At 46.2% G+C, this 20,223-nt stretch overlaps 2 protein-coding genes across 8 annotated transcripts in view; one reads left to right on the top strand and one right to left on the bottom strand.

Annotated features, from left to right (window-relative positions):
- Nucleotides 1-14,855, bottom strand: part of SH2D4A (SH2 domain containing 4A) — a 73,162-nt gene extending 58,307 nt beyond the window's left edge. For 2 of the 7 annotated variants that reach the window (XM_025993713.2, XM_025993714.2), the window contains exon 1: nt 9,107-13,799. In XM_025993713.2, the coding sequence (XP_025849498.1) occupies nt 9,107-9,554 (448 nt within the window). In that variant the 5' untranslated portion in view covers nt 9,555-13,799. Of the gene's footprint in view, nt 1-9,106; nt 13,800-14,340; nt 14,501-14,664 lie in introns of those variants that run through there. The other 5 variants (XM_072763318.1, XM_072763314.1, XM_072763319.1 and 2 more) reach the window with 5 other exon arrangements.
- On the top strand, nt 11,645-16,836 carry LOC140599534 (uncharacterized). Its single transcript, XM_072762688.1, has 3 exons — nt 11,645-11,753; nt 13,750-16,176; nt 16,410-16,836. The coding sequence occupies exons 1-2, from the start codon at nt 11,645-11,647 to the stop codon at nt 14,841-14,843; spliced, it is 1,203 nt and encodes a 400-aa protein (XP_072618789.1). The 3' UTR covers nt 14,844-16,176; nt 16,410-16,836.
- The last annotated feature ends 3,387 nt before the right edge of the window (nt 16,837-20,223 follow it).

Genomic DNA, 20,223 nt, shown 5'->3' with positions numbered 1-20,223 from the left:
ATCACCAACGAAGACCAGAAGACTAGAATCTTGACATTTTAGAAGGAAGGGAATGGTCGGAGGGCGGTGAAGGTGAAGAAAGAAATGACTGTTTGGAGGCAAGAAAAAGAGAACTGTCAGATTTAGCCGGATGCTGCAACAAGGGCTCTGGATGGAAAGGCGCTGACAATAAATCTCTGCTCTGAGTGTTCCTCACCTTCAGGATCTCTTCAATGTCGCCTGAGAGCAAAGAGTGTGGGGGGCTTCAAGGGCTTCCCCACGGCTCCCTAAAACCGTACAGGAGGCTGGAGAAGTTATTATACTAAAATGAGTGTGAGCTCTGGTCCCCTCAGTCTGGTACCAAGATGGGGGAGGCCCATTCAGGCACAAAAACTTACTGAGTTTCTAACTCTGAGCTTAATGCAGATGAGTTAAATGCTGCAGACGATACAGGGATCAAACAGATGTGGCTGTTTTCCTGCAAGTCACCTAGAGTCTGTGAGAGAAAGAGCAAGGCGAATTTATTCATGAAATAAATAATAAATTATTTATTTAATGAATTTTATTGCATATCTACTATGTGCCAGGCACTGAGGTAGACATGCGTAAGCATTTATGAGTGAGACAGTCCAGCCCTTCCTCAGGGAACCTGTTCTAGATGCAGACAGAAATCGAACACTTAATTAATTATAAAAGTAACACAACCTGGGGAAGGGGCGAGGGAAAGGATGCCACCACAGGAATGCTTAAGGAGAAGAACCGATCAGTTTGAAGGACCATTGAAGGATATATGTTATAACCGCAACAGACTTTAAGTCCAGTGAAGACTCACAAGACGGAGAAACCGCTTTGGAAGCACACAGAAGAAAAAAGTTCTTCTACTGCATTTTGGAGGAGGAATGTAGAATTTAGACAGAGTAGGTGTCAGTTTGGTGACCTACACAAAGATGATCGATGATCAGAGCAGGAAATCACTGAAGGGCCAGAGGGGATCAAGGTCTAAGGGAGAGCTGAAAAGACCTTTAGATGTCACCTGGCCGTGGGCGGAGGATCCAGCCCAGGGCACAGGGCCACCTGGCACAATGATTTAACCGTAGGACCCGCACTGCATAAAGCCAGAAAGTGGTGTTAAAATTCCAGTGTTTCTAACAAGGCTTTATGTGACCATGGCTATGTGACCTTCTCTCACTGAGCCTGAGCTCCCTCTCTGATAAAATAGAAGTAGTAAGTCACACCTCCCGGGCCTGTCACATGATCAAAGCTCAAAAATATTAGTTCTGTGTTCTTGATTAAGTGGCCAGGGAAGAGTCCATGGCTGTCTCTGTGACATGGTGCCAGGGTCAAAGAGTTCTAGGAAGTACCATACCACGTCAGCATGGAGGCTGGGTCTGGGAAGTAGGAGGTGTCTGTCCAGTGGCCGAGTGGGGACACTTGGGATCAGGGGTGAAGACCAGGAGTGAGGTCCAGGGGCCTGAATGAGGGAAAGGTCAGTAGGGATCAGGAAGGACTCAAAGATGATGCCAACATTGTGAGACTTACTAACTGGGAGGATGGTGGGGTAATAAGCAGAAACAGTGACATGAGGAAAATAAATTTGTTTGAGCTGTTTTGGAAATGGAGAATAAATTACTTTTAACTTTACAAATAATCTACACAGAGAGCTTCGGTAGATGCCCGAACTATGGAGTTCAGAAACACCGTTAAGCTGACAGTGTGAATTTGGGAATTACTTTACAGCCATCATCGTTGGAAGCCACTGGCACAGAAGAAGTAATTGCAAAGGGAATGAAGCCTAGTGAGAACCTAGGAAGAGCATGTACTCCATTGAGGAGGCAAAATGTAAGCAAAAGGGCAGCCCAGGTGGCTCAGTGGTTTAGCACCACCTTCAGCCCAGGGTGTGATCCTGGAGTCCCGGGATCGAGTCCCATGTCGGGTTCCCTGCATGGAGCCTGTTTCTCCCTGTGCCTATGTCCCTGCCTCTCTCTGTGTCTCTCATGAATAAATTATAATTTAAAAAAAAAAAAGGTAAGCAAAAGAACATCCGGATTAAAAGGGAGAGAGAGAAAAAGATTTCTGATTACTAGACACGACCTAAACTAGTTGCCTGGGGAGAATGCACTGCCATGCAGCCAAGAGAGGAAAAGGGAGACATAGAAAGGGGGATGGAGAGCCCTGAGGAGGTCGTGGGCAGTCCCTGACCTTGGAGAGTATCTCTAGGGAGACAGGCAGAGACAGGCTACAAACGCAGGACAGAAAGGATGGTAAAAGGTAGAAGTTGTCAAGACGTGCTCTGGGGACGTTTATTAGCAAGGAAGTAAAAGAGGACTCAGTTATTCATTCAACAAATATTTACTGAGCATCTGCCATGTGCCAGGCACTATACTACAGGCCTATGAGACAAAGGCCTATGATGAGATAATGCATCGCTTAGGGGTATGGAGGGTTGAAAGATTTCTTTAAATAGAAGAAACAGGGCAGACTCTGGCTCAGCGGTTTAGCGCTACCTTCAGTCCAGGGTGTGATCTTGGAGACCCCGGATGGAGTCCCACATCAGGCTCCCTGCATGGAGCCTGGTTCTCCCTCTGCCTGTGTCTCTGCCTCTCTCTCTCTCTCTCTCTCTGTGTGTGTGTCTCTCATGAATAAATAAATAAAATCTTTAAAAAAGATACTTAAATAAATAAATAGAAGAAACAGGGACACATTTTATACTTGGGGTTTGGGGTGGGGAGAGAGCAAGGAGGCCAGGGGAATGAATGTGCAGAGGACAGGTAAAGAAGCAGATGCTGACAAGACAAGGAGAAAAGCTCCTGTCTGCCAACAGCTGCAAACTCCTATACATACACCCACATTTCTGTCCCCAGGGTATTTCCTGAAGGTAAAGGGATAAACTTAAGAGATCCTAAAGGGGCAGGTAGTACATCTTACTATATTTTACTGCAGTCTGGATTTTCTGTCTACTTCACCTTGAAATTAGATGCACTCTTTAATCAGGGAACAGTGAGGGAGGGACCTTTTCATAGCACTTCCATTTAATTATAAGGTTTGTGCCAGTCCTTCCTTGAATTATGTTTGCATCCTTCAGTGCTCATCATATTTGCTAGCTTCTTGAGAACTTCTAAAACCAACTTTTCTAGATCGGTGGATCAGTCCTGCTCTGCACGGTATAAAGGACCGCTGCACAGACTCTCATCCACACCCCATTCACCATATAAAATCTCCAACTAGGCAATGCTGTAAAACATCACATAAAAACGGGGCAACACATTCTTGGCAAGGGAACGGCCAGGCTTACTCCAGTCTTCCACTGGTGTGTGCTCACACCATCTTCATGTCCGATCTCTGCCCAATCTCTGCCCACATGGCAGGTGCAGCAGGGGTGCAGGAGGGAGAGACTGGAAGTGTGGGTGTTCACATCTCAGGTGTGGGTCAGCAAAACCCCCAGGGCTCTCCCCAAACTAAGACTGTGATTCAGGGGGTCAGCAGCTGCTCTCCACTCCAACCTGATCCAACTCAGAAGGACAAACATAGTGACGGGCAAGGACAAGAGACAGAGACAGGAGAATTATGTACCATGTCCCTACACACAGAAGACCAAAACCTGAGTGAACAGAAGCCACAGCATCAACACTAGGGGCCTCCTGACCAGTTTATGTATTAAACACAGACTATCACTGGGGCTGACGCAGCACCCACCAGGACCAAGGTTGTTCAAATATGATACACTTCCCTAAATTCGCAGCCTCTCATGTGCCTCCCCCACTCAGACCCTCCTCTCGGGACCCCACCCCCACAAACAGAAACCAAAACATGAGCGCCAGGACTCCAGTACTACAGCCATGTCCCCTCTGACTGATGCCCACACCATGTCGGCATTAAATATTTAGAGTGTCACCCAAGGCTATTACTAGCCCCATCTTACAAGAAGGAAGTGGAGGCCCAGAGAGGGTATTTAACTTGCCCAAGATCACAGAGCTAGTGAAATTGGAACCAGAATTCAAAACCTGTCTGCAGGACTGCAGAACCAGTGTCTAAGGCAGCCTTATAATGCATTGTCCAAACTGAACACTTCTGAGAGCAAAAAGGATGCCAGGACACAAATGCAGACAGGGCTGTGACAGGCAAGCTCCAGTCACCATCACGTGCCCTCCAGGTCCTGAGGAGCAGGAGAAGAAGGGCCAGGAGAAGATGAGACCCAGCCCTACATGCTTGCAGAGTCCCCTCGGGACTTCCTAAAATGACTGAGGACTGTTGCTTACCCCATTGGTTGCAGGGTTAGTCTGGGTTCATAATCCTGTAGTTACTAATACTAAAGTCCATCTTTAAAATTTCTAATAATTTTTATGCCTATTTTAGAGACAAAGTGCAGAAAGGATGCTGGAGAAGCTGCATGTGCTTGGGCTATAGCCCAGGAAAGCAGGTGGCACTACAGACAAGTGAGAACTTGAGTCAGGAGAGGAGACCAGCTCAGGACTCAGGCAGGTGAATGGGAAGGGGAGATGGGTTATCATCCACACATGGGTGCCCACCACAGAACAAGATAAACGGAGCGAAACAACCACACTGAGAGTCAGGGCCAGAACCAGTGGTTCAGAACAGACATGGAGTAGATCTGGACCTGAGTTCAAATCCTAACTCTACCAGTGACCCATACAAATCACTTTCTCTGTTTGTTTGTTTCTTTCTCTTTTTTTAGATTCTATTTATTTATTCATGAGAGATACACAGAGAGGCAGAGACATAGACAGAGAGAGAAGCAGGCTCCCTATGGGGAGCCCAATGTGGGACTCGATCCTGGGACCCTGGGATCACGTCCTGAGCCGAAGGCAGACGCTCAACCACCGAGCCACCCAGGCGTCCCTGTTTGTTTCCTTCTTTGTAGGAAGAAAGGTGACAACATTTACCATACACAGATTCTTGTGAGGTTTAAATGAAATAGCGTAAATATAATGCTTATATCTGGCACATCCTAATGGGCCAGCACTTTGGTAGGAAAAAAGCGCTAGGGGATGGAACAGATGAACTACAATCTATAGGGTTCAGTGACTGGATGTGTGGTGAGATCGGAGAGTACCAGAGTGGCTCCCAGGTTTCCGGCTTCAGTGACAAGGGAAAAAACAGTGCCACTGATTTTTAACAGAGAATGAGAGGCCTGGCAGTGGTGAGGAGGACTGAGCTGACACTGATGAGCTTGGAAGTATGGGCTTGAGCATTGCTGGCATATAGGTGGTGTTTAACCCTAAAAGGTAGAAGCAGGGGGTGCCTGGGTGGCTTGGTCCCTTGGGCATCTGACTCTTGATTTTGGCTTGGGTCATGACCTAGGGTCATAGTTATAGGATCAATCCCAGGTCCGGTTTCATACTGAGCATACTGCTTGCTTGGTATTCTCTCTCACCCTCTCCCTCTGCCCACCACACCCCACTTCACTGCCCTGCCACTACTCACCATCTGTCTCTCAAAAAACAAACACAAAAGGTAAAAGTGGTGCCCCACAGAGATGCTACAGAGACCTTAACCTAGGGTCTGTGGACCCCAGCATCTGTGAACAAGATTTAGGGAGAATGAACATTGTGAAACTATATTCAAAATGCGGTTTATGTGCATTTTCCTGATTGAAGCTCTCACTAAATTTTCAAAGGAGTCTAAGAGCCTCTCAACCCCACCTCCAGGTCACAAGCCACCAGTGCAGAGTGAGGCCTCCTAGGGGGAACATGGACATTCAGGGCTCAGGCAGAGATAAAAAAGAAACTATCATGGAGAGAGCACGAAACCCATGACATCGAGAAAGAGACCGCAAGAGGCAACTCTAAAGTCAGATGAGGCTGGAGTCGACTAGATCACCACTGAGTCCGTCAAGGGAGGTCACTACAGAGGCTTCAGCTTCAGGAGTGAAGGGAAGGGAGGGGCTGCCACTGCAGGTGGCACAAACCAGTGGTTTATGGCCACTTCATGAAAAATGGAAGGCCCTCTAGCAGGGGCCTTGTTCACCGGGTAGCAATTGCTACTCCCAGATGCAGGTCCATTTCCAGGTCCCATACAGCCCCTCCCACACCGCCCACGGCAAGCAGATGGCAGCCTACCGCTTAGGTTTCCAGCGCTTGAAGGCCCAATGAAACCAGTGCCAGGCAGCCCACTGCTGAGGAAAGGCCTCTACGGTTTGTTTTACCAGAAAGAGCTCACAGCACCAAGGCAGGGCCCTGACACAAGCACACATGTTAGATGCGTATGAGGCACCTGCAGACAAGGGTAACGTCTTAGCTCCAGACAAGCTGGCCATGCAGCCAGTTCGTGACCTCACTACTCGAAAGTCTGGCTCAGGGTCCAGCAGCCATTGTCCTGGGCAAGCTAGTGAGTCCCAGTCTCACTCCCCTCCCTCTGTAACGCGTGAGCAGTTAAGTCAGCTTCAGGCTGGGCTGTCATCATTTAATGAGATCATATATTTAAGCACGGAGCTCAGGTCTGATACACCATCAGCTCGACGGTGCTACTTCTCTCGTCTAGAGCCACGCTGTCCAAACGTGAGCTATATCTGTAATTATACCTTTTCTAGTAGCCCCATTACAAGAGCAAAAGAAATAGATGAAATTAATTTTAATAAATTTTACATTATCCAAAAGATTATCATGTCAATATAGAATGAATATAAGACTATTAATGTGGTATTTTACATTATTCTTCCTATCAAGTCTCTGAAATCTGGTAGTTTACACTTCTCACATGCCTCAATCCAGACTATTCTCATTTCATGTCCTCAACAGCCACAAATGGGGCCTCCGGCTCTGTGTCCTCCACAGGCCGAGGAGGCCATGATCCTCTACCTCTCTAAGAATCACATTTTCCCATTACATTTTGAAATGATTTTCTCGTCTATTACTAAGTAAAATCCATATTTTTAATTGCATTTCAGCCCTTTCTACTTTAGCCATAGACTGCTAAAGGTTCCTGGTGTGCACAATATGCAAATATTTTAGTGATGCTCCCTGAAAACTCACCAGAGTGGACCATATAGAGAAAAAAAAATGACCAGATGACAATGAAAGAACTGCCAAGTGATGAGCTAAGCTGGTGCAAAGGAATGACGGGGAGGGAGGGCATATGATATATTTAAAGAGCCAAGAAAAGGACAATCTCCAGAGCCTGGCTCAGAACTGCTAATAAAAAAGCAGCACTCTCAGCCCAGTATGAGTTGGAGGGGTGTAGGGGGTGTTGGCAGGGGGAGGCCATGAGCACCAGCCTCAAAGGATCAGAGGCACACAGTGAGATCTAAGCAAACAACAGCCAGGGCCTCGGTCAACAGCACAGATACACAGCTCTGGGGAGCACCAGCCATAACACTGCCTGGTACTAACTGTGGCTTTATCTTCAAAGGCAGAACATAAAGAAAGATGGAGAAGTACTGTCTTTTAGGGGAAGTCAGGAAAGAATCTCAAACCTTTTCTTTTTCTGTAGTCATGAGAGAACTAATCTAGTGCAAAATGTATTTTTCCAAGTGCTAGATTTAAGGGAGTAACAAACTTTTGGCATGAAATATTGATAGAACGTTCACTGTGTATATTAAAGTACTTTTTCAACGGTCATTTAATAGAATAATATAGATTTTCTAAGAGGTAGATTCAAAGTCTGCAAAAAAAAAAAAAAGAATTTAAGCAAGGAAATGAAATTACTATCTTAAGTAGTCGCACTCATGTTTGCTTGGGTGCTGAGACCACTTCAGCAAACACGATAAGCTCCGTTTTAGAGAGTGTCTGGGCCACTGACAATAGGGGCAGCAGCCCTTCACCTCTTCCTGGCCCCAAAGTCATCCGACATGTCAGTATGCCATCCTCGTGGTGAACAACGGTGCCCAAAGACATCCAGCTCTATCTGATGAGCTCTGACTCAGGGGTGCAGCAGATGTAGAAGCCAATTAAGAAATATAAAAGGGTCATGCTTCAGCTTGGACATGTTACTTACTAAAAAAAGAATTCTATTTAGGATCATACAGGGTACTGTGAAATCCAGTAAATCTGGGTACCTGCTGGAGGTGTGACTTTGCATATATTACTTAACTTCTCTGATTCTAAGTCTCTCCACCTATAAAACAGATGAGATCAACTTTGCAGAAATTTTGTGAAGACGAGACATAATATACGTAAAAGTGTCTGATGAAACACGTCCTTAATAAAAAGCTATTGCTATTGATAATAACCACAATAATCAATAAGATACTCATATGTATTTCCACATCATTATAGAGGCTTAATGGGAAAGGTTTTAATTAAAGGCAATATAAGATAAAGGTCCCTAAACTGACTTCCTTTTTGAGTCTGTCTACACCAGCGCACATTCATTTTCTCTCTCTTTGAAACCCCTAATGGTTAGATGGGCAAGAACTCCTCCCTCATGGTCTCAAAAGGCTCTCTCAAGCTACCAGGGTTTCCTTGCATCAGGAAGAAGTGTATCTGAGGGACGCCTGCGGGGGAGAGGGCTCAGCGGTTTAGTGTCTGCCTTCGGCCCAGGGCGTGATCCTGGGGTCCCAGGATCCAGTTCCACATTGGGCTCCCCACAGGGAGTCTGCTTCTCTCCCTGCCTGTGTCTCTGCCTCTGCCTCTGTGTCTCTCGTGAAGAAATAAAGAAATCTTTTTTTTAAAAAAAAATGTGTAGTATGACTTTTTCCCTCAAGAGCAGTATTTGCATTTTAAGAGGGAGTTATCCTAAAAAAGACAATGCAAAGAAAATTCTCTTAAAGTCTAAGAAATGTAAATGTTAATTGCTATAAACCTGCTGATACAATGCCTTTCTATGCTGGTTGTAGAATACTTGGCACCAGTGACAATACATGGGAGGGAAGCCCTTCCTCAAGACCCACTCCAAACAAACTGTACACTCACTTGTACTCCAGGTGAGTCTGGTTTCAAGTAAGAGATCTGCTTACAGCCACCCAAGCGCATGGTAATTGCTGTGCACGGATGGCTCTGTGTGCCTAAGTATGAACTTCAAGTTGATAAATAGCCCTGTTAGGATCTCAACAACACGTAGGGTTCATCTACCAAACTGGAACACACACCTGGCTTGCTTCTGGCGTGAACTGGTAAAGCAAGCGGGAGCCCCTGTGCTAACACATCCAGGGGAGAGACCTGGGTGAGCTCACCTTTCTTCGGCCTGGATGTCACTGGCAGGGACTCCTTTTTTTCCATTGCTACTTCTCTTTCTTTCCACCGGCGGATCTGTTCCTCCCTCATCTTGAAGAACAGGATCTGTTTCTGTTCTTCGCTGAGCTCTGCCAGCAGATCGGGATCTATGTACATTTCGGATAGTATCTGCTTCAGCATCTCTGCAGGTCGGGAGTCTTTTACACCTGTGGCAGAAGTTCTTGAAAATGCCCTCCAGGTGGCCTCCCCTGGGCTGGCACCCAGGGCACCCGCACACCTTCCCAGACTCTCAGCAATCCTAGTGACCCAGATGGTGACTCGGAGAGCTGGGCCCTGGCTCCTGGAACCACGGATACCGTCCACAAGGCTGTTCAGGAACCTGCAGAGAGCAATAGGAAAAAGCAGGCAGTGTTCAAATGTGCAGACGCCAGGCAGGGGCAGGCTCATGAATCAAGCTTGGAGGAAATACAGTATCGCTTTTCATTTCAGGTGAAAGGAGAAGAAAAGCCGAGGCATGCTTTGTTAAGAGTTTGTGTAACCTGTATCCCGTAATTTCCAGATAGTATATCAAAAAAACAAAACAAATCCTAACTTTTTACAGGTCAGTCTCAGGGAAACAAAAAAAATTAACAGAGGTTTGGCCTTCTCCCAACTAAGCAAACATGTTATTACCTCAGAGCCTAAGCACCAACTGGATGGCTGAGAAAAGAATAAAAGAAAAAAAAAAGGCACAGGAAGAAATTAAAAGATTTTCTCCAAACAACTTATTTCAAAAGAAAATACTGTTTTTGAGATTTCACAGAATTACGTACCCCAAACCAAACCAAAACCGGGCCATGTTCAAGGAAGGAAAAAGAAGAAATAAAAGTCAGACAAGGCAATCTCCAGACAGCCCACCTGAACCATGAAAACAGTGTAGGAGCTGGAGAAAACATCCCTGGATATTCTTGAAGGTCACCAGGTTTTAAGTTTATCTGTCCCATATATCTAATTTACTAAAATCTGAATTTACGGACCAGAAAAACTGGGAGAATAAAGAGGTAACTAGGTTCATAATAAAGGCTCCTGATTTACTAAAGAGTTTCTTAGAGGCTTCTTTGGTAAGAAGCCACAGGCTCCAGCACTCACAAGTGCACTCACAGTGGTTGGGGGTGGGGATGGATGATTCCATTGAGGTTTCATGTAACTTATGCATTTCTACTTAGTTGATTTTTTTAAGACTTTTAATTTTTTTCAATATAATAAGATACACAAAAAAGTTTACTTACTGCGACTTTTCAGGATCACCGGTGTTAAAGAAGTTGACTGGGAATTTGGTGCTCACAATGCCTCAGATAATCTCACCATCTAGCCATGCCTCTCAAATACCTCCTCTCGCCAACTAAGTGCAAATGCTCACAAGCTTCAGACTATCACTTAGTCATACCCCTGGCTCCTCGGCTCCTCTTTGGCCCTTCACCTTGTCATCCCCACAGACTCCCTGGGAGCTCCCCTGCAGCTTCCTTTCTCCTTCTTCTTCCCTGCAAAGCTGTTCCTTCATTTATACAAGCATGTTCAACAGATGGGGCACCCCAGGATGTTTGCATACACAGCACATACTTAAATTCACTACCTATTCATTGTGTAGCTGGAACCTTTATTGAGGCTGGAACTATTCTTGCTAACTGCATCCTATAATCTCCTGCAGCTTTCAAACTACTGGAACTCAAATGGAACACAACATTAGAAAACTTTTAGGGGAGCCTGAGTGTCTCAGGCGGTTGAGTGCCCGACTCTTGGTTTCTACTCAGGTCATGATCTCAGGGTCATGCACTGAAGGTGGAGCCTACTTAGGATCCTCTCTCTCCCTCTGCCCCTGGCCCCCACCTAAATTTTTTTTTAAGGGAAAAAATTTAAAAACAAATAAAAGCAGTGTTTGACTCTAACTTGGTCTGCTGTGTCCCTCCAAAGTTCCCTTGCTTTGAAAGATGACCCTCAAAGTCTGTCACAAAGAATTGATATTCTGTAATTTTTTTTTGACTTTTGGGTTCCAACAAGCTCCTGGAGGGGTGTGGCCAAAAATCCACACTAAAGGAGAATTTGCCAGAGGCTGAGCTCTGTCTTCCTAGGAACAACAGGAAGAGTCTGGCTCCCCAGCACACTTGACTCCAGGGCTCTGAGACAAAGTGGTAAAAAACAAGAGTACTCCTTGATGTTCCAGTAGGTGTCCTTACATTGGCACATCCCATGACTGATGATTGACTTTCACAGAAATAAAACATGGTAGAAAAGGAAGAACCCAGCGAGGCCTGAGGTTCTGTTTTGTTCCCTATTTTGAATGGGGTGAATCTTAGCAACAGGGATAGCATGGCCTAAAACCTGGAACCCTGAAAGGGCCAAATTCACATTGTTCCCCAATCCCCTGCCCACAGTACTCCCAACGATAAGAGCTTGCACACACTGTGCCAGCCACTACCTCAAGCACCTTGAATGTATTAACTTATTATATTTTCACAGTTACCCTGGGGATCCCTACTGCCCTTTCACAGATGAAGAAGATGGAGAGTGGCAGAACTGGGCAGTCTGACTCTAAGTTGGCTCTACTGTCCTTCAGTAGCACAACAGAGTTTCTCTATAAGCTCAGAATCAGCACATCATCAGGATATGGTACCATGTATGAAATTTCAGAATGAAGAACAGTCGGATCTTACAGCAATGTAAATGCTGACTTGAAGGTGCGTGACACACAATGCCTCTGAGGGGCAGAAGCCTCATCTAGGTAACTGTAGATAAGCTGAGGGGAGGTCAGGTATGAAAAAGACCTCCCCCAAGGAAGGAAGCAGGGAAATGTTACAGTGGCCCATGTGTGCATGTTTGCTGACTTGATTCACAGGTACTTCGTGTTCTCAGTTTCCCCTCTCACAGCATCAGGAGTTGCACAAATGGTACAGCCTCTCACAGGTGTGAAGAGTTCCACGAGACACTCATGCTCTTTCACAGTTTTAATTTGAGTTTGTTTTGCCTTTTCTGGCAAACATGGATTTTTAGCATTAAACTTAACTACTGGATCTCGAAGGAAAGACACTGGCTTCCCCGTGTCCTCAGTGGATACTTGGGGACTCAGCTAGCACTTGCCTTGGAGTCAGGCAGATGAATAATATGCATGCCATTCTAAGGCTGTGAATTAACTCCTTCCTCCCTTATTACACTTTCAGATGGAAAACTCAGCACCAGGTGATCACAGAACACCTAGCAAGGACCCCAGCATGAGCTTCTGAAGAGCTGTATGCCCTTCAGCTGTCATTTCACTATTTGTTTTCCCATTCATGAAATGAGGAACTGCACCATACATCTTTGTAATTTGAAGACTATGTCATAGTCTATGTGAAGTTACAGACACAAGTGGAGGTAGGGTAGAGGAAACAGGAATGAGGAAACTAACCAGGGTTTTTCCCACTTTCAGTCCCTGAAAGGGCAACCACTGACACTGATTCAAACTTTGAATGACTTTGCTCATCTAACACACTTGAGAGCAGCAAACTTCCAGTTATTCAAGATCCAATAAAAAGAAGAGCTAAGCTAACTCAGTTTTCTTCTTATATAGCACTTTACTTAAAAAAGGAAATGACAAGCAACAAGCCCAAATCTGCTATTTATTCCAAAACTAAATTTCTAAAGGGTGATAGGATCAGTTGTTTTCCAGGATAACATACATTTGGCCTGACTCTCACATCATCCATAGCCCTGTTCGACAAAATAAAAATTGTGTTTCTAATGATTCTAAGACTTTGGCAGGTAGATAAAGCCTAAATTATAGCAGTAATGTAGTATGGACAGTAAAACTTTAATGGTAAGAATATAATTTAGAGCACCTGTGTGGTTCAGTCAGTTAAACATCCCATTCTTGGTTTGGCTCAAGTCAGGATCTCAGGGTAGTGGGATTGAGTCCTGCCTTTGGCTTGGCACTGACCATGAAGTCTGTCCCTCTCCCCCTTTTCCTCCCCCTACTGCCTCTCTCTTGCTCTCAAATAAATAAATAAATACAATCTTTTAAGAAAATGAATATAGTTTGAATTGTACTTCTTTTAAAATGGCCGGCTATTTTCAGATTTTCATTTATCTTATTCAACTTCACCTAATAGAGTTTATGTGCAAAAGGGCTATTTTTTTTCTAAAGATTTTATTTGTTTGTTCATGAGAGACAGAGAGAGAGAGAGAGACGTAGGCAGAGGGAGAAGTAGGCTTCCAGTGGGGAGGCGGATGAGGGACTCATTGGGGATCAGGACCTAAGTCCAAGGCAGACTCAACCACTGAGCCACCCAGGTGCCCCAAAAGGGCTATTTTTGAGGATAAAATGATTTACCAGAGGTGATAGCAATTTGGTAAGTTTTGTACATATGTGCCATTCTTCAGAAATGTGAAACTACTGTACAGATTTATCTAGGAAATTGCACTCATGGGCCACATCTACGCCTGCATATGACTTCCACGTGTTTATTCACTTTCTAAAGCTCCAGGTCGTTTGTATTCAGTAGGCGACCCAACCTCTCAGACGGTGCCGGCTGGCTCTGCGGGTAGGGCATGCGCAATCTTGATTTCCCTGTTCTGAGTTCGAGGGTGACAGTGTTTACTTAAGCAAACAAACAAAAAGCCCTTTGAGGAGGCGAGGAGACCACGGTTAGAGAGAGGTGCCCGTGCTCCTGCGCCCTGCGCCCTGCGCCTGGAAAGGGCACGATACCTTTACGGGAGCCTACAAGCTGGCACCTGCGCGCCCCGCTCTCGGCGCCCCCGCGACCCGAGGGCCAGAGCGGGCAGGGGCGGGCGGGGGCGCGGGCGGGGGCCCCCGACTGGGAAGACCGCGGCTGGGCTGCCCTCCTGCGGGCGGGGCCGGGCAGCCGGCTGCCCCGCGGTCCTGCAAGGTCTGGGCGGCGGAGCTCCGCACGGCCTCCCCACGCGGGCGCGGGCGGGGGCGCGGGCCGGGGGGGCGGGGGAGGCCCGGACCCACGGCAGGCACACGGCCCCGCGGGTGCTCCGGCGCTCCCGGCTGCCCACCCCCGCCGGCCGCCAGGCTTGGTGACGCGCCCGCCCCCTCCCGGTGCCGCAGAAGTGCTCGCCCTCCCCCTGGGGCCCGCGCACCGCGCACCGCGCACCGTGGCCGCGGCCCCGGGCCCCCCAGCGCCCCCCGCGCCCTCCCGAGCCCCCGCCCGCACGGCCCCGCGTTCTGCGCCCTGGCCCCGCCGCCCCCCGCACCTACCGGGCGGGCCCCGCGCTCCCCAGCAGGTGGCCCCGGGCAACACGGCGTCCAGCGGGGCCGCCAGAAGCTGTCGGAGACGGAGGGAAGGCGGCTCAAACCCTCGGCCTCGCGGTGAGCAAACAGTGTCCCTGCGCCCCCGCCCGCCCGCGCGGCCCCACCCGCGGCCGCGTGCCCCAGCGGCTGACTGGGTGCTCGCCGCCCCACCCGGGCCCCTGGACGCGCTCCAGGCCCAGACGTCGGCGCGGCCTGCTGCCCCAGGGGACCCCCACCCCGGGCACCCGGCCCGGAGCTGCCGCGTGTGGGGGCCGGGCCGCCGCCCTCCACCTGCTGCCCGCCGGGCCGCGGAACCGAGTGGTGTCAGCGGCGCGGGCCTGCTCCGCCCCGAGCTCAAGGTCTCCTGCAAGCCCGGGCCTGCGGAGGCGGGAGGCCTTCTCGGTCCCACGGACGGTCCCAGCAGGCCAAGTCAGCTCCCCTCCGGGCCGGCTCCTGACTCCCCGAGCTGACTTTACCCGCCCCGCCCCCTTTTGTTGACCTTAAAGTCATTTATCAGACACTCAGGCACTTGTCAGTACAGGCCCCAAAGCTTCGTAGGGCAGAATCAAGGAGGCGAAAGGCTGGAAAGATGGAGACTGCAAACAACAGACACGGAGGGAAAAATGAAAGAAATCTGGAGAAAGGAAAGAAGGTAAAGGAATCTTGTGAATAGCAGCAAGAACAGGTTGGGGTGGTGCCGGAAGGGAGGAGCTGACCGGGTACAGGAAAGTTGGGCAGAAGCGACTAGAAACGTTGCAGGGCATTTTCCATTGTGCAGGAGCGTTGGGAATGTGCGCGGAGGAATAGCCGGCTCTGGGGGACCCCACCCTGCACATGGTGGGGAGGAGTCAAGAACACTGAGCCTTCTCTAGTCCTCTCCACAGCCCACCTGATACATTCAGGGGTCTGACTGGCTTCCTTCAAAAGTGAAACTTTCTTCTTCCTAACTTCTCTAGACCTCAGAAGTTACCCAAAGTTAGAAAGAGCCTTGGGGGCAGAGAGAAGTCCTTGAGAACCTATTTAGAAACCATTCTAGGGATTGCATCAGGGGAGAATTTCTGGTTTACTTTTGGTTCCCACTGCTTGTTAAATGAATGGCCTGTGACTGCATTTGGCTGGATTGTCTCTTGCCCCTGGGTAGCGGCTGTGGCCAGCTGAAAATGAATCCTCACATTTCATGCATCCAGCAGTTGAAGAACTAACAGGTGGTTCATCAGTCAGTAAAATTTTCCTACAACGGACACTGGTTGCAGCGGATGACCTTCCCCCACACTCAAGTTCACGTGCTGATAAGTCTTTCTTTATAAGAGTACTCCCACTTGGCTACTAACCTGTCTGTACTTCGGTTTTCCCTTCTGGATAATAGCAACGCCTACCTCATGAAGTTGTTGTGAAGGTTAAATGAGATAATATATGTAATGTGCTTGGAATAGTTCGGGGACTGGTGGATGTACAAATATATTAGCTTATATTATTTCACATCACATACTGCAGTTTCAAGTTATAACTTCATACCCAGACCTTGGATTTTGCCTTGTGTGGTACCTAGACTCCATGTTAACCTCAGTGATCCATCCCCACCTCCTCTAACGTCACTTCTGAGATTAGGTTATAAAAGACGTGAGCACATGCCTGGCTGGGCATCCAGCACTGGTCTTTGAGGCACGACTGTGAGAACACCAGCCTCAAATTTGTAGTGCACGTTCTGGCCCACCAGCAGCCTGGGTGACTGCTAAGTGTTCTCCACGCAAGCAGTGGGCAGAGCCGCTAACCCTGTGAACAAGACGGGAGATGCTGAAGCAGGCAAGAAGATCTTTATTTAAAAATGTGGGGGCACCTGGGTGGCTCAGTCGGTTAAATGTGCGCCTTCCACTCAGTGGTGATCAGGGTTCTGGGATCCAGCCCCACATGGAGCTCCCTGCTCACTGAGGAGTCTGCTTCTCTCTCTCTCTGCCTGCCGCTCCCTCTGCTTGTGCTCTCTCTCTCTCAAATAAATAAATAAAATCTTCTTCTTCTTTTTTTTTTAATGTACTCAGTGCCACACAGTGGAAAAAAGTGGAAAACACAAGACTGGTCCAAATCCCTGGGCCTTTTGAGATGAAAAACAGGACAAGCACTAGGATTTTCTTATTCCAGTGCTAGCAAAAACAAAGGGGTTATCTGTGGAGAGGAAACTCTGATGGAATATTTGGAGAACCCAAAGAAACATATCCCTGGTCTTTGCTGGTCTTAAAAAGAGGAGTGAAAGAGAAGATCCTACTCCATATTTGAAACAGGCAACATCTTCATAAAATACTCCTGCAACTTAAAAAATATTAGTTCTAAGTCAAAACTTTCTAATTTCAAATATTGCATGTTTAAAGAAGTCATTTTTGATCTTACTTGATCATCCTGTAATAAGTTTAACATTTAAAAATAAAAGTTGAAATTAACAAAATAAATAAAAATATTTTTTTTTAAAAACCTTGTAGCTTGTCTTGGTTTCTTTCTCTCTCTCTCTTTCTCTCTTTCTCTCTCATCTTTCACTCTAAAGGAAGTCAGCTGCTCCATCATGAGCAAACCTTTGGGGAGGAATTGAGGACTCCTGCCAACAGCCACAGAATCAATTTGGAAGTGAATCCTCCAGCCCTAGTCAAGCCTTTGGATGGCTGCAGCATTGGCTTATAGTTTCGGTGCAAATTCACGCAACCACCTAATTAAGCCACTCTCCAATTCCTAATCAACAACACTGAGGTAGTAAATTTGTGTTATATGAAGCTACTAAGTTTGAGGAAATTTGTTACATGGCAATGCATAACTAATATATACCTCCTCATTAGTCTTGTTTCTAAGCCAGTTTTAGATAGCTTTTGTGTACAGAAAATTTCATATACTGGATAACTTCTGTAAATGCAGATCCAAGGACCTCACCTCAGAGCTAGGGAATATATTGTCTGTGAGGCCCAGGCAGTAAGCACTCCAAGTGATTAGATCAAAGATGGGGTTACAGATCATGCTTTCAGAAATTCTGCTCCAGACTCTCCTGAATGCAGTTGCCAAAGTCATCTTTTTTAAACATTAACTCTAATCCTTCATATTTGGTTGCTAAAAATCCTTTGATGACCACTCCTTTTTGTCTCAAGTAAGACAAAACCTCCTGTCAGCTTTCAAGGACGAGGGCAGCCTTGTATTCATCTTCCTCAGCTTTATTATCTCCCTAATACAGACCCTGCATTCAGATAATCTGGTATTTTCCTGGCTCTTAAACCTACACAGGCTCTGCAGCTTCACACTGTGGCATTTGTCTAAAATGTCTTACCCCAGGGTCCTGGGATGGCTCAATCAGTTAAGCATCCAGATCTTGAATTCAGCTTCGGTCTTGATCTTATGGTCGTGAGTTTGAGCCCCTTGTTGGGCTCCACCCTGGGTGTGAAGCCCACCTCAATTAATTAATTAATTAATTAATTAATTAATTAATTGAAATGTCTTGCCCTATAACTTGGCTTATGAAAATTCTACCTATTCTTCAAGCATTAATCTTTAGGAATCCTTTCCTGTCTCTTTTGTCCTCAGCCGGAAGCAATTCCTGCCTCTTCTATATTTCTAGTGCTTATATCACAAGTTAGCATTTAACACATTCAAGAACCAGTTAGTGAACTCTTGCTAAGTGCTGGGCCCTCTGGTGACATTGGAGGATGGCAGAGAGCAGACAGCCAGGGCTCATGCTGCATGCGTAGCTGTATATGTTTTATGTCTCTTTGATGGTAAACATCTTGATCACAAAGACTAATCCTATGCAAGTTTGAGTCTTACCCAACACGCAGGCACACAGTAGGTATTCAATGCGTTGACAGCCCAAATGAATTTTAGGGTGTACACAAATACCCTCAGCAGTCACTCAGTGTGGAGCCTGGCAACTCATCTTGTTTCTCTCCTGCCCTCCTTGCCATCCTTCTTGTCTTGTGCCTCTTTCCTGTATTTGTGAATATCTCCCTTTTCCTTTTATTTCTGTAGTTCTTTTTCTATCCTCTTAATTTTGTCCTCCTTATCTTCTACCACCTTCCTTTTGGTTTCCTCTCTCCCATCACCCGGTATTTTCTCTTTCAATTGGCACAATTGAAATTAAATTAATTTCACAAGTAGACAATTAAAATGTTACAGATTCTAAAAAACATCAAGTGGCTCTGTTCTTTACTCATGAGGCCCTCCCTTACTTTTCCTCCCTTTGGGCCAGTGCTCTTACTAGTGGCCTAGGATGCCCTGTGAGGAGGACTGCTGCCTTCACATGCTGGCAGCACATCTGATAGATGGGAGGTCTGGACAACTAGGCCTTGGCAGGGCACAGGTGCTGAGCATCTACTGTTGGCTGGCCCCTTGGCATGTAGAGACATGTACTACGCGTGTCACCAGCACATGTGTTCAGGAGCGCCCCAAGGCCCATCCAGGGCCAGTGCTCCAAGAGAAAAGCTAAATATCTATTTACTATATACTAATTTTTTAAATTTGTCATTTATTTGTAGTAATGGATACCATGAAACAAATAGCCTACATTTTTTTTTTAAGAAAATGAGAGACTTTAAAAAAAAAAAGGATATTATTTATTTGACAGAGAGGGACAGAGAACACAAGCAGGGGAGCGGCAGGCAGAGGCAGGACCCTGGGATCATGACCTGAGCTGTAGGCAGACGCTTGAGCAACTGAGCCACCCAGGCGTTCCTTTTTTTTTTCCTTTCTCTCTCTCTTTCACTCTTTTTTTTTTTTTTTTTTGGTGAAACACAGAATGTCTTATCAGAAACTCAGAGCATAGATTTTGAGGAAATAAGTTCATAAAGGTAATTCAGGGAAAACACTGAAATTAGAATATTTTAAAGATGAAAGTAAACACCAATAATTTATATTTATGAAGATGAATAAAATAAAGCCCTCATAGAGCCATAAAGGAATGAAAATAGTTCAAAATTAAACATAACTGCTGGCAGAAAACTGAAATAGCACACTTTCAATACATTTGTTTATGATTGGTAACTTAACAGATTTATTTTGAGATTTGATCAAGTTCTAGTAAAGTTGAAACATTTTAGTATTTTTCTTTCACATCTACTTCACATTCACTGTGGGGCAAATGTATGACTTTAAGAATTAAAAATGTGGGGGCCCCTGGTGCACAGGATCACTCCAGCCTCCACTCCCAGCACTGGGCTCACAGGACAAGACCTGCAGATAACATGCTACACTTTCAAGCCCCCTCTGGAGGAAACAAAGCTGAGGCTGAGACCCTCTTAAGTATAACATGCAGGTATTGATGAAACAACAAATTCATTCTGAATGTTAGGTTCTGACCAAAGGAGGAAGCATAAGGAGAAGGAAGGGAAAAATTGAGAAGGAATAGAGGAATCAATACCAAAAGAATTAAGAGAATGGAAGTGAATTTGAACATAATTTGGTTGATTTATTAAGTGAACTTTCCTTGGTGCTTTCCTTTGGAGCTTCAAATTCACACTTTCTCCTTGTAGGGGAGTGGCTCACACAGCAGAGAAAGCAAGAGTGCATTTGGCTTCCAGATTTTGAAGAATCCTTAATGGAGGAAGAATTTCTGGCCAGTATTGGACATGAAAGCATGATGTGTGTGTGTGTGTGTGTGTGTGTGTGTGTGTGTGTGTTTATTATCTGGCATTTATTGAGTGCTTTTCATGGTCCAGTTATTTTTTTAAATTGAAGTCTAATTGACATGTATCACTATGTTAGTTTCAGGTGTACAACATAATGATTCAATATATGTATACATTGTAAAGTGATCATCACAATACTATCTAGCTACCATCCATCCTCATATAGTTACAAAAAGTTTTTTTCTTGTGGTAAAAATTGTCA

This window comes from Vulpes vulpes, chromosome 7 (assembly GCF_048418805.1).
Source record: "Vulpes vulpes isolate BD-2025 chromosome 7, VulVul3, whole genome shotgun sequence".
Taxonomy (NCBI): Eukaryota; Metazoa; Chordata; class Mammalia; order Carnivora; family Canidae; genus Vulpes; species Vulpes vulpes.
Note: the sequence above shows the minus strand (reverse complement) of the source record. Positions and strands in the feature narration are given on the sequence as shown.